General features: G+C 37.0%; 1 protein-coding gene across 1 annotated transcript; it reads right to left on the bottom strand.

The window, feature by feature from the left end:
- Nucleotides 1–670: 670 nt before the first annotated feature.
- LOC114463612 (red-sensitive opsin) lies at nucleotides 671–4,507 on the bottom strand. The gene is made up of 6 exons (XM_028447276.1): nucleotides 4,359–4,507; nucleotides 3,986–4,282; nucleotides 3,747–3,915; nucleotides 3,502–3,667; nucleotides 2,023–2,262; nucleotides 671–880 (listed from the first exon to the last, which is right to left on the bottom strand). Exons 1-6 carry the CDS (start codon nucleotides 4,459–4,461, stop codon nucleotides 782–784), a joined length of 1,074 nt encoding a protein of 357 aa, XP_028303077.1. The 5' UTR covers nucleotides 4,462–4,507; the 3' UTR covers nucleotides 671–781.
- Nucleotides 4,508–14,402: the final 9,895 nt, after the last annotated feature.

Below are 14,402 nucleotides of genomic sequence, written 5' to 3'. Positions count from 1 at the left end.
TTCAACCCATTTCAACTTTTTCAACCCATTTCAACCTTTTCAAACTTTTTCAACCTTTTTTTAAACTTTTCAACAAACTTTTCAACTAATGCTTCGGCTGTTTGTTCACTTTCAGCTCATACTGGGAATTTACTTATACTAGTATATAAACTGGTTTTAGCGATTGTTGCTAAGTTATTACAACGTTAAGGCTATTGCTAGGTTTATGCTATGCTAATGTAGTGCGACGGGGGCCAGCACATGCATCCTCACTTGCATTTTCTTCAGGAAATGCAAAAATTCTAGTTCCTATTATCATTATTATCGTTCATAAATTTCAATACAACATAACATTTATTCAGTGTATTTTGTTAACATGTGTTAATTAGGTTAATCTTTGAGTGAAATAATTGATCATATTTTGGTAAAATCAATGATGCAGACTGGGGAAGGACATTATTTTCAAAACCCAATTCAAATATTGAAAGAGTAAAAGGTTTGTTGGGTAATTAAACTGAAATGAACATTAGTTACACAGTATTTTACATGACAAACCTAAGCAAAGAGAAAAATAATAACACCCACAGAAAAATCATGCTTGATATTTTTTATGTTCATTTGAAAAAACAACAGTAATAGGATTCTTTCTTTCTGTATAGATATTTTTTTGTTGATTTTTTTCATTTGCCAGAGAGCTAGATTTACTAAAAAAAAAAAAAAGAAGAAGAAGAAGAAACAATAAATTTTACTGTACAAATCAAAACAGTTCCCATATTTTCCACAAAAGTGAGGAGCCTGAGGTTTATGCAGGAGCCACAGAGGAGACTTCTGTCTTTGACGTGGACACTTCAGAACCATCGTCCACCTGCTTACCAAAGAGCTGCATGATGCACACACGGAACTGGAGGAGAGGCAGAGGAAACGTGTGTTAAAACAACAATTACCCACGTTCAATTACAATTCAACTACGATTGCAGTGATCTGCATTTTTTTTCCATCTACAATTAAATTACTAATAGGAAACTACATTTCAAGATACAATATGCTAGAACAACACTGAAAAGAATAATACAACAGCAGGGGTTAAATTATGAAACTGCCTAAAGGATGAAACAAAACAAAGCATGTAAACCAGACATATATCATTAGTAAGAATAAGAACATTTTTAGGACTGCAATAATGTTAAATATGTATATAATGGAATGAAATATGCTAATATTTAATTAACAATAAAAGGTGTATATTGTGATAGAGAATATTACCAATTTATAATTTAATTGATGAAATTTGTGTCATAAATATGAAATAGTACAATATTAATATGTGTATTTAATGTATATATCTATATATGTGTATATGTATGTATATATGTTTGATGTGCATGTATAAACTGTATGTGTAAAACTTGCACATTGTAAAAATAGTATGTACATCTTTGTGTGTGATATTATCTATAGAACCTTATATTGCTTTGTTGTGATGGGGTAGGTATGTATTAGCCTTGCTTCAACCTACACCTTTTCAGCTGAAGAGTTAGACAATTGAGTGTTGTTTGTTCTGTTTTTGTTTTCTGAAGAATGCCTAAATAAATTCAAATTCAAAGATTTCTGTTAGTATGTCTTATTATAAAGGGTCCCCATATCGGCTGTAAAATACACTAAAAACAAATATATAATCTAATTTCTTTCCTATCTATTGGTTACCTTGTTAGGCTTCCTAGTTAATGAATATATACTGTAGGTTTTAATATTTTTGGTGTGAGCCTCTTTCTGTCACTATACACCTCAATTTCCATTTATTAAATGGTAAAATGTGGGATAGCTTGATATGAAACATAATAATAATTGTAAACTACATGAGAATAACATGTAACAACTGTAACATGGTTCCCCAGTTTAGCAGTGAATTATAAATGACAATTTTATAGAATGTTCGGAACAATTACAAAATCATACAAAGTATATCAGTTATGTGATTACAGTTATAATTGACCCCAACCCTGGTTGGAGAGGATTAAAGTTCAGCCTTCTGTGCATGCTGACCTGTCGGTTCATGAAGACGTAGATAATTGGGTTGTAAATGGTGGCGCTCTTGGCAAAGTAAGCAGGCATGGCAGCAGCCAGAGGATGGAAGGCATATCCTGGGTTTGCTGCGGCGAAGCAGGCAAAGAATGTGTAAGGTCCCCAACAGAAGCAGTAGGCGAAGATCATGACCACCACCATCCTGGACACATCCCTCTCAGCCTTCTGGGTCGACTCGGACTCCTTCTGCTGCAGGGCAACCTGTGGTCCACCAAACAAGAGTCAGTGTGAGGCATAGGGTTGGGGTCAATTACATTTTTCAAATACAATTACATCTTCAATTGTCCATGTTCAATTACAACTCAATTATGATTATGGTGACTGACATGGTGACTGACATTTTTCCAATTATAATTACAATTTTATTTTATTTTTTTCCCTCCTGAGAATAAATTACAATAAATCCAAAATTTCAGGTGAAAATTATGGATACTCTAGGACACGTGTCAAACTCAAGGCCCGGGGGCCAAATCTGGCCCTTTAGAACATCCAATTTGGCCCACAGAAGACAGTCAAATGATTGAGAAAAGATGAATTATTGTGTAAATTACCAAATAATTCAGTTGTAGATATCTCTCAAATTCACAAATTCAATGAAATTCCACAATATTTTTGGGGGCTCAAAGTTTTCCCATGCTTATATCGCATGAATGCAGTCATTTTTGATTGCAAATTAATAAAATTATGGATGGAAATCTATTGTTTTTTTTCAAATATTGCAAGTTTTCACAAATAATTCCACAACATTACATAAAAATTGGTTACAAAATCAATAACTTTTGAAGTGAAGATTGATATGACAATAATGTTAAAATCTGTGACCCACTTGAGATCAAACTGCTCCGTATTTGGCCCCTGAACTAAAATGAGTTTGACACCCCTGGTCTATGAGGAGTTTGCTTTTAAAGATGCTGTGGTTTGGCCAAAAATTGAGAAAAAGTGCCAAATTTGGCCTTCTAAATTCAAAATTACAGACTTCATGTTGAATTTAGATTATAGGTCCAAACTGAATTTTTTCTAGTCATGGTCCAATGTATATACCTACCTAATGCCATTAAGCTAGTTCAAACCACTGCAAAGTTACAAATGCTAGGTGGCGCTAACAAGTCACGGAATTGCATCAAAAACTACATGTTAAATTTTTCACTATACCGTTCCAGCCAAATTTTATGAAATTGCACCACCTGGAAAGGCCTAAAAAATCCAAGTAAAGTGGCGGTAGAATAATAATAATAATAATAAGAAAAGTCCTTATGGGAACAATAGGGCATTCACACTGCCTTCAATAATCGTGCACTAATTACATTCTCAGTTACCAAAGTTCAATTACAATTAATCACAATTAATACAGTTATATATTATAAGTGACCCCAACCCTGGTTTTAACCAAACCGCCGTCAGCTTCACTCAAAGACCATCGAAGTAACCGTAGGGACTTACAGCACGAATGGCCAGCCACACGGCCAGGTAGCAGAGGATGATGATGGCCAGGGGAAAGATGCAGCACGTGAGCATCAGAACCACCATGTAGGACTGGATCCCAGGGTCTTCACTTCCACTGAACACATCCGGTCCACAGGAAGTCTTCAGTCCGTGAGGCCAGTACCTGATGTGAGACATTAGTGTGACATTAAGAAACAAGTGAAGCAATAAAAACAAAAAGCAGCGTCGGAAACTATATTTACCTGCTCCATCCAAAGAGGGGGGGCGAACACCATGATGCGGCCCAGATCCAGGAGAAGAGGATCCCACCTGTGGCCCACTTGGCATCAAACTTCACATTTCCAAAAGGTTTGCACACGACTATCCACCTCTCCCATGAGATAATTGTCAGGGACCAGAGAGCAGTGATGCCTGGATGAAGAATGACAATTAGAAACTCTTCCTAAAGGGTTATTGATTTAAAAATAGTTGAATCACTTACCACAAACAGAGACGGTGTAGCCCTCAAACTTGCACATCGGGTGTCCCAGAATAAAATAGCCATAGAACTGGTTGACCACGCTGATGGTGCTGGCAAAAACTGTCTCTCCCAGATCGGCAATAGCAAGGTTGACCAAGATCCAGTTGAGAGGATGACGGAGTTTCTTAAATTTGGCTGTGGCCACCAAGACGAGACCGTTGGTGAAGACTGACGCGACGACCACAAAGAACATCCATAATGTAGCCAGGTGGTAAATCCATCGTGGAGCAATGTGGTAATTAGGACCCTCAAAAGGATCTGGAGAAAAAAAATCAACCCCATAATGTGTTTATTTGACACTTCTGTCACTATTGCATTCAATGGTCTGCCATACCTCGGGTGTGATTGCTGTTTGTGTAGACGAAGGCGGATTCTCGTGTTGAGTCTTCGTTGTACCGTCTGGCAGCAAAAGCCGGTTTCCCCCAGTCCTCTGCCATCCTGATCTCAGAAGGAGGTCCTTCGCTGTCAGTCCTGTCACTTCCAACCTCCTATGGATGACTGATGCTGCCCATCCTGCATTAGCTTTTATACCTGTGGTCAGGAGACCTCTGATAGGATTAGACCACAGACACATCACTGTGGAGGTGTGCAAGGCTTGGCTCTGACACTCAATGGCAGAGCAAAAACCTTATTTCGAACTGTAATTCATCCTAATGGGGTTAAGACACAAAATGCCAGAATAATCCGGTTTGAAAGTGGATTTCCGTTGACTTTATCGGATGAATTAAACACAAGATCTTTGACTAGCTAACATGGTGCATGGCGATCTGAAATTTAGGGCATTTCAACGAGATGTTACACAAACATCTTAAACCAATACAGGCTTATCTCTGCTTTTTGTCAATCAAACAATCAATTACACTGTGGAGAGCAGAGTACACCTGCTACTTTTAATGTTGTTTGTAGCTCTCGTCGACGCATGTGTGATAGATGCATTAGGGCTTGTAAGGAAGGATAAAAGTGAGTCTTTTTTCTGGCTAAACTTGACTCTTTCTGGCACTTAAGTTTGATTAAAATAAAAAACATTTGCTCCCGTGACCAAATAATCTCTGTGAGTGAATGATTATTCCCCTGATTTAAATGTCTTTGTTAAATTGAGAACATTCCTAGTAAAAATCCAGTTGATGATATCAGATGCACAATTTTAAAACATTCTCAAATAAAATGGAACTGAAACCGATTTGTTACAACAAAGTTTTTTTTTTTTTTAATAATAAAAAACTTTTTAATGTATTCAGATATTGATTGATTTCTATTAATTTTGGTGAATGTTGTACAATGATACAATCTAAATAAAAATTGTGTTGAGAAAACAAAAAGAAAATAGGAGTAGGCAAGAAGTATGCACATACTGTATATAGGCATATATTCATATTACTAAAATAATTAACTTTTTATAATGTGCATTTTGCAAAAGCTGACATAAATAAGTTAGAACAAGGGGAACTTAAAAATGATAATCAATTTTTAATGTATTCATATATTCATAATATTCAAATAATTAACAAATTATAAAGTTGTGATTTTTTGTAGATTTTTGTTAAATGCTACATCATTGAGTTTGAACATGGTGACCTTAAAGGAAAAAAAATGTAATGAAAATCTCATTGTGACGTTTAACTGAACTATGTTGTAGAAGTTTAAAAGGTGTCCATGAATAGTAAACTTGATTATTCTCCCCCCCCACATAATGAAAAAAACATCTTTATTCATTTAGATTTGTTGGATTATTGTTGGCAGGTCAAACAAGTCTTAAAGTAGCTTTATAGGTCAGGTGAAGATCCCCACTTCTTTACCAGTGACATTTTCAGCTGTTGGCATGTGAGGTAAGAACCTTAATTACCTCCGGAAAGTCGGTTCACCTCAGATCACAGGATTTTTGTCACTCCTCTGAGCTGCGGCTCACGTCATCGTCCTTATGGCCAAGGCAAAGCGGATAGGTGTGAGCGGCACAACCTATCTATCCTCCGGACGGACCCTTAAAAGCCAACAAGTGCTTTCAACAAGCTCCATTGATAATTACCAGGGATTTTTAAAAATATTTTTAGGTCCTTCTATATGTGAAGCAAACAAATCAAACCATTGTGCAGCATGCATTGGAAAGCATTTTGGTAAATACTACACAACAAAACACAACAACTGCATAACAGTTTGACCTTTGATTGGAAAGGTCAGTGAATGATTAGCGGGTTTGGCTCCTGAAATCACAGACTTACTGTATCAGGCTGCTGACCTCAGTCACTCAATTAAAACAAAATTAACGACTGACAATAGTGCATTGATTGAATTTGAGAATTTTCCTACTAAAATGTTTTCTCATATCGTCCTGCTGCAGATTTAGGACTGCAATTTGGTTTTGAGCCGAGTGCCAACGCCGCCCGGTAGGGCTGGGCGATATGGACTTGTTAAAAAAAATCTTTTTCTTTTTTGAGAAAGAAGACTAAAATAATCTTGTTGGAATTACTAATCGGAAGTCAAGGAAACTTCAAAGTGATCAGCAGACGCCTCTGACGAAGACTGGCAGTTGACAGTCGAAACGTGTCAGGAGATCTAAGTGGATTTCCTAAGTAACAGTTGTCTGAATAAATAAAACCTTAAGGCTGATATTTAGGTTTCTATTTATTTTCTATTAGACCGTCGTGAGACAGGTTAGTTTTACCCTACTGATGATGTGTTGTTGCAATAGTAATCCTATTTTCTATTTAGGTTTATATTTGATTCTTTTGAAATGAGAAAAAAAACCTAACTAGTCTTCATATGGTCTACTGTCGGTGGTCATTCATATACATTAATGTACTCTATATAAGTCCCTCCTTTGTTCTATAGACAAAGGAGGGACCGGAAATTATTAATAAAAAACAAACACTTAAGAAATACATCTACCCAGGAGGCACTAAATACTGTTTCATTCCACTTGTTTTTTTCAAAGTTAGATTCTTTAAACTGTGTTAACTTTTCAACATTTTGCTCTAAAGTAGTTTTTTTTAGTAGTATTATAAGAAAAATGTTGCAAAATGCTTCACAAAGAAAGTACTTCGAATCAGAAATAACAAGTTTCAGAACAAAAAATTCTACATTTTTTCATTTTTTTGGCACACCACACCTTAGATTTTTTGACAATTTCTGTACTTTACTTCAGTCTAACCCCCCATTTAATTGTGGTAGTCATTTTTGCACTATATTTAGGGTCTTTCTAAATCCTTATTTTCAGAATTTTTATTTTTTCACTTTTTTCTCCAATTGTTTGTGCTTTTCAGATTTTTGTCAATTTCTGTACTTTACTTCAGTGTTTTTCAGATTTGACTAGTGTATCGGGAACTCAGTCTATCATCCCATCCCCTAATAGATAACAATAAAATAATGAAAGAGGTAATATAAAATGTCACAATTATTTTTCTGAAATTTGGCTAAATCCTGATCATCACTCACTGTACACAGCTACTGTAACTCTCCAAGGTTGGGCACTGAATGGAAGAATTCTCAAAAGTGGTCGTCCTCCCTTATATTAGTGTAGAGTTTTGATCAGAATCCAAATGGGTCAGGATGAGTACTCAATGGGTCAGTGCTCTTCTTCTTCAGGAGATGCTCTGCTTTTTGGAAAGTGTTGTGTAACGTTGGGGATGTGGAACTCACGCATGAGGAGGTTCATCCGTTTGCCGTTTAGTTATCAGACGGTCTGATGAGGTCGAGGTCAAGACGCTTTTATCGCACTGGTTTGATACGTGGGTCAATTTGGACTTTATAAAGAATTGCAACCTTAAACATGTCAAGGCAAGGCAAATTAATTTGTATAGCGCATTTCATACACAAGGCAACTCAATGTGCTTTACATGATAAAACATTCAACAGCTTAAAATCAATAAGAACATTTAAAATCATCAGTAAAATCAATTAAAATCATCAACCAACACATTACATCAACAACATGACCAAAAATCTCCCTCTCAATCATACGCAGTAGAGAATAAAACTGCCTTTAACTTTGATTTTAAAATGTTCACATGTGATGCTGACTTCAGCTCTTCTGCAGTTTGTTCCACTTCTTTGCAGCATAACAACTAAATGCAGCATCACTATCAACATGTCAAACTATAGGGATAATTGACAAAAACTATGACAAAAATGACTAATTGTTAGACTTCATTAAGTATAGCCTACATAACAAATGTTGTTAATGAGTCGTTTTGGGTAAACTGATCATTTTTTCTTCTGGCAAATTGTTCATAATTATGACCGTCTGATGCTGCACTTATTGAGCGATTCTTTAATTTAATTTTTTAATGGACTACAATCGATAGAGTATATTTAATGGTGAGAAAACAGCTTACAATTAGGTGCTTTAATGAGAATGAACTGATGGACACGTGTGACTAGTTATTATCAGATGTTGGAAGTCTAAATTCCAAAAACTCTATACATCAGACTGAAGATAAGAAGTTACTTTACAGGCCAGAATCTTTACACAGTGAAAAACATGCTGAGGATTCATCATGTGACAGCAGAGACCAAATCAGATTATACGGACATCTCAGGTTCTTCCACAAAACAGATTATCACAAAGTAATTACTTGTGGCGTGCTCACCTCACTCCGTAACTCTTTAATCACTCCGGAACAACAGTTCACTCAGGGGCAAAATCATCTGAGGTTATTCAAAGCTACTATAGTCGGTTTATTTTAATCTCATGATTGTGTGTGTTTTTCTAAGGCTTCACGGTTCACTAATTTGATAAGAACCTCACGATGGACTGGAGCTCTCCATGAAGAGGAACATGGACTCCAAAAGCAAAAAAAGATTGTAAATCTTTCTCATTTTCCAAGAGTGCTTGATGAGTGAATATTTGAGAACTTCTGCGGGTTTGAAGTGAGGACAAGTGATGGGACTAATGCGGTTCCTATTCCTATTCCTGTTGACCTTCTTCTGATGCTGGGATGTTTTCGAGGGTAGGTCTGGAATTCCGCTAGTTCTGAACTATTCATGCTTGGTAGAAGTTCACTACTAGCAGAACTCGGATCTGCTCCCGACTTGGCGACAGGACTCATGTCTGACCTCTTTTATGGTCTCTGTGTGACCTCTTTTAGGCTGTGGGAGGGGGTTTAGGGTCTGTGCAGGTGGTCTACGAGCACGGTTAATGCTTACACTGCTGTAAGGCGAACATGGGCCACTTTTACTCCTCACATGATCTTGTGTTCACTTCACATCAGGTAACACTCCTGCTCCTTTAAGGGACATTAATTATTATTACAGCGTTTCCTCTATTTCTATTTTTCTTATTCACTGAGTGATTTTTAAGCTTAAACTTTATGGATTTCTACCCATTGCTTTAGGATTATGTAATTGATGTGGAAATAATGATGGCATTCTATATTTACAGTAATAAGTGTTTGTATATCTTTAGAATTTTGTTTAAATATCTGGTTACAGCTGCTAAAAAAGAGTATTTTTGTGAGTGTACCAGGGTTTAGGTCAGTTATAATTGTGATTGATAACTAATTACAATTATGACATTTAATTGTAGTTGATATTAAAAAAAAATCTGTTGCTGTTGTAATCGTAATTGAATTGTAACTCAGTTCAGGTTATTTACTTTTTAATTGTAACTGGCATGACAATTCTGTAAAAACTGTCAATTCAATGTAAAACAGGGGAACCATATTGCATTTCTATGGCATACACATATGTAGTTAACAATTTTAAAATATGTTTCATATCAAGTTTTCCAACAAGTCAGTTCTCAAGGATCATTTAACTAATTAAAAAAAAATGAAATCGCCCAGGCAGATATTTTTATGGATAAGAAAGCCTAACAAGGTAGCCAAGAGATGAAAAACTTTTTTTAACTGTATTTTACAACTGATTAAAGACATGGGTCAAAAGAGTTGTATGGAGTTATTTGTCCCAAACCTCTATTTACTGTAATAATAATGAAAAGTTTGTTTTCATTTTTTCTTATTCATCTTGTAACTTGTAATGATGGTGTCAACATGCAGCTCTGCATGTTGACACCATCATTAGATCCTGGAGATGTCTAAAACATGCAGGACGGGAGCTCTCCGGGACCAGACCTGGTTTAGATATTTTAAAACTTGGCGAGTGGATTTTTACGTAAAGGAATTTTTAAAAAAAAAAAAATTTTAAGTTGGTGGTGAAAGAAAAAGTGTATTAGATCTGTTGTAAACTGAACTTTCTCTGATGCAATGGCATCATCTGTTGGATAAATGAACCTAAAAAACCTTCAGATTATTACCAACTGCAAGTTTATATATACTGTAATATGTCATAATACTGACTGAACATCATTTTTCTAAAGAAGTTACATATATATAAATAAAAAGTAAATTATTCAGACAGTGAGCTTTTTTTTGTTGCAGAGATAAGCCAGAGCTGTAAAATCATTGCATAATAATTGATAGATTAACAAATCCAAAATTGGATTTCCCCCCATTGTTTTAGCGACTACATTCTGAAATTGCATTTAAAAAAATGCTACAAATTAAACAAAATGATAAGAATATAAACTTAAACTGCACTTTACAATTTACATTTCTAAAGTTTATTGCTTCATCATCAAAACAACTTGTCAAGATCTAGAAATTATTTTATGTGTACAAACAATTATTCTGTGTGGAAAAATCCTTTTTTTTTTCAAATCAAATCAAATCAAATCAAATAAATTTAATTCATCCGTTAGGAACTTTGTATGTTTATTATACTTTGGTCTTGTAAATGTAAAATGGATTAATATTAGAATCAATTATTGTTATTATTTTTAAGTAGGCGCTATTTAATCTATCTATCTATCTATCTATCTATCTATCTATCTATCTATCTATCTATCTATCTATCTATCTATCTATCTAATAACTTTAATTTGTCATACTCAGTCATACTCAACCAGTTGTTTGTTGACTTGAGTGAAATGAAAGCATTAAAAAGAGCTCAAATTATGTTTCATTTAAACAACATGTTGGGGAGGTTGGGCTGAGATGTCCACAGCCTTGAAGTGATTAAAATCATTGGGATGATAGTGTAACGTAAATGTTGAGCCATGCACAGATGTGTGTGTGTGTGTGTGTGTGTGTGTGTGTGTATGTTGTGATATGTAATTTAAAAGAATGTGTGTGTGTGATGTAACCAAACATATTGCATGTGTTTTACTGTTTACTTGTTGCTTGTTTCACAGTCGTTTCTCCATTGCATGGTTTCCAGGACCCTGGGGTTGGGGGGTAGTTGTGTGTTTGCACACACACACACACACACACACACACACACACACACACACACACACACACACACACACACGTACAAATAAATAAGTGCACTCGCAGGCGAGGAAACGTGTGCAGCCAGAGCCAATCGCTGCACACACAGCCAAGCAGACACGGACTGCAAACACATGAGTGAGAGAGGAAGATAGTTTAGACCGCAGAGGGGGGAGGGGCGTCTGAGCAGCCGCTCACACCAACATACTAGCAAAGCTCTCAAGTCTCACTGTTTGGGCCTGATGTGAGTCACTGATGTGTGTGTAAGTGCACGAGCCATGGAGTAGCGAGTCTCTCTCTCACACACGCACACACACACACACACGCACACACACACACACACCTCCGGTTCCGGCTTCATTTAGTCTATGCAGCAAACTGACCTGGAAGGCAACGCAAAGAAAACCTTCAATGTGGAAGTGAGATGGGGACAACAGATGTAACCCATTCTCCTAGAAAGAGCACCTGTAGTACATGTTTGACACCCAACATCTTGAAAGGGAGGACCTTTAACATATTCAGACCCCTGAGGTCCAACACCGGGTGCAGATTACCAGTTTTTTTTTTTTTTTGGACGAGAGTAGCGGGAAAAAAGCCACCTGGATTCAGCAGGGCGTCCACGGGACTATAATGCCCTTGTCCAGCAAAGTGTGAATCTCCCGAATCAGGGCCCTCTGCCCTGCGGGGTGAAGTAGCCAACCACGGCGGTGCTGAATACCTCTGAAGAAAGCATGAGAAGCACCCGGTACAGTGTGGTGATGGGTTGTCTATGAAGCCCCACCAACTGCTGTCATATGCGACTGGCCTGAGCCGTGTGTTCCAAGGCCTCGGGTGCAGCCGAGTCGAACAGCTCTCCAGGAACCACTGAGAGACTCCTCCGAGAGGGGAGACTACGCCAACCAGACTTGACGTTGAGTCTGAACCTGTGTCATTAGCAGCCGCCCCAATTCTGTAGATTGGAGGGCAAAAGCCTGCATTGATGCTTCAATCAATCCCTGTGTAGACTTATCCAAGATACAGCCTCAATTGAAGCAGTCAGTCCAAACGACAGATATGACAGGGTGTTCCCGATGCGACTCATGCAAGCTCCCATGGCAACATCTTGCAATCAACTTATCTGTGATACGCCACTGCAGTTGAGGGTAACGTGCATTGGTCCGCAGCGTCTCCCCTCGCCGCACTACCAGTGAAGAGATAGCCGGTTCCACCGCCGGCATACGCCCCAGACCATAGTTCCCTGAGTCCTGCATTGCAGCCAGTGCCCTTCTGTCAGAAGCGAGCCTCAAAAAATGCATTGGTGTCTGTCCAACAGTCAAGCTCTTTTATATACTTCTCTGAGGGAAGGACCAAAGGGAAGACACAAAAGACTGCCACCGAAAGAAGGCAACAGAGGGGGCTGCTCCTGCCCGTGGCACATCCATTTCCAAGCGTGCAGTGCCATACATATTGCCGGATGAGAGGCCCTTCCGTTAGCCAACCATTCCACCTTGATAGACAGTTTCTGAGGTTTTTAAAAAATCCAGCAGTTACCACACTGAAAGTTAGCAGCTGGGTCAGCTTGATCGGAAACACCACTAGTGACCCAGTCAAAGCACATACACTACCCCAATCAGGTATTAAGCCACGGGCCAGGTCACGTAGAGACGCCATCAGTGGCCTTATAGTAATAACCAACTCAGCAATAAGCTGAACACAGCAGAAATCTGCAGGGAAGAAGGACGACATGAACAACGATGGAGAGGAGGAGGAATAAAAAAAAGACAACACTGACTACAGATGAGAATAAATCCTACATAAAAAAGGACAAAAAATAAATAAATAAATTTGTAATTGTGTTCAGAACAACCTAAGACTGTTTGACCAGAGAGACAAGCTTTGATGTGAATTTTCTGTGTTCAAAACAAGGGACGGGTACTAGATAAGCAAACTGCTTCTCTCGTCTCCTTTTTCGGCATGTACAAAACAAAAAAAAGAAATAACAAAACTTCTGTGAATGCAACCATGTCGGAAATAAACTGAAGAAATAAATAAAATAAAAAATATATAAATTATTTTAGTGCCTTAGGTGCACATTAGGCAGCAAAGTTAACAATGTGAATCAAAACAATATATAAACAGAAGACAGAATATTGCTTTCTCACAAAGAGCAATTGCTGAGTACGGCTGATAAACTCAAACCATTGTGTTTATCAACCACAAAAACGACCACAAGAAATTGGTATAACCTGCTTTACTCAATCCAAAAACAGAAACAAGATTTGTATGTTATAACAGAAGAATGTAATTTCTATCCCATAAATTAAATCATACTGGAACAGTTTTGTAGCTGATATAAAAAGTTTGGTCAATCCCCAATAAGTATCTGATCACCAACAAGGTAAAAGAAGTGTCTTTTGAAATATTACATCGGTACTACCCAGTCAACCATTTCATGACCAAGTTTAAAAGAGACATTGATATAAATTGTTGCATTGTTGGAACCCAACCGGAAACAGTGCAACACCTCTTCTGGTCCTTCTCACACTCAAGGACTTTCTGGAAAGACTTCAGTCAATCTATCATTATCCATCTTTACAAAGACTTTGCACTGAAAAGGGAGGATATTGTCTTGTGTGTGTTGTTTTTTATTTATTTTTTTAAAATAAACTTCTTGATTATTTTGGCAAAATATTACATTCATAAGTGTAAGTAAGCAATCAAAAACCAATCTTCATTCACTTTCATATTGATATAATAAATTACATAAATTTCACTTAAAAATCAGAAAATAAAAAGACTCAGAAAACCATTTACATCTGTATGGTTTTTAAAATGTTTGATTGTATGTGAACCCCCTTAATTTTTAATTTTGCAAACAAACAGTATGCAAACAGAATACAAGGTGTCTATGCTCCCATTACTATTGTTTTTTTTTTTTTTTTTAATTTTTAATTTAATTTAATTTAATTTTCTTGCCTTGTACCCCCTTTTGCTTGAAATGTTTGTTTTCATTCGGACGACACATTCATGTTTACCCAGAAGTGAAACATATTCAGCTTTTACTTGAGTGTGAGGGGGCGCTAGCGCACTAATCTGTTCATTTACAACCTATAAAAATCAGTAAAAGAAGACCACAT

Source organism: Gouania willdenowi, chromosome 5 (genome assembly GCF_900634775.1).
Source record: "Gouania willdenowi chromosome 5, fGouWil2.1, whole genome shotgun sequence".
Classification (NCBI taxonomy): domain Eukaryota; kingdom Metazoa; phylum Chordata; class Actinopteri; order Blenniiformes; family Gobiesocidae; genus Gouania; species Gouania willdenowi.
The sequence above is the reverse complement of the archived record's forward strand: the minus strand, read 5'-3'. Positions and strand labels throughout refer to the sequence as shown.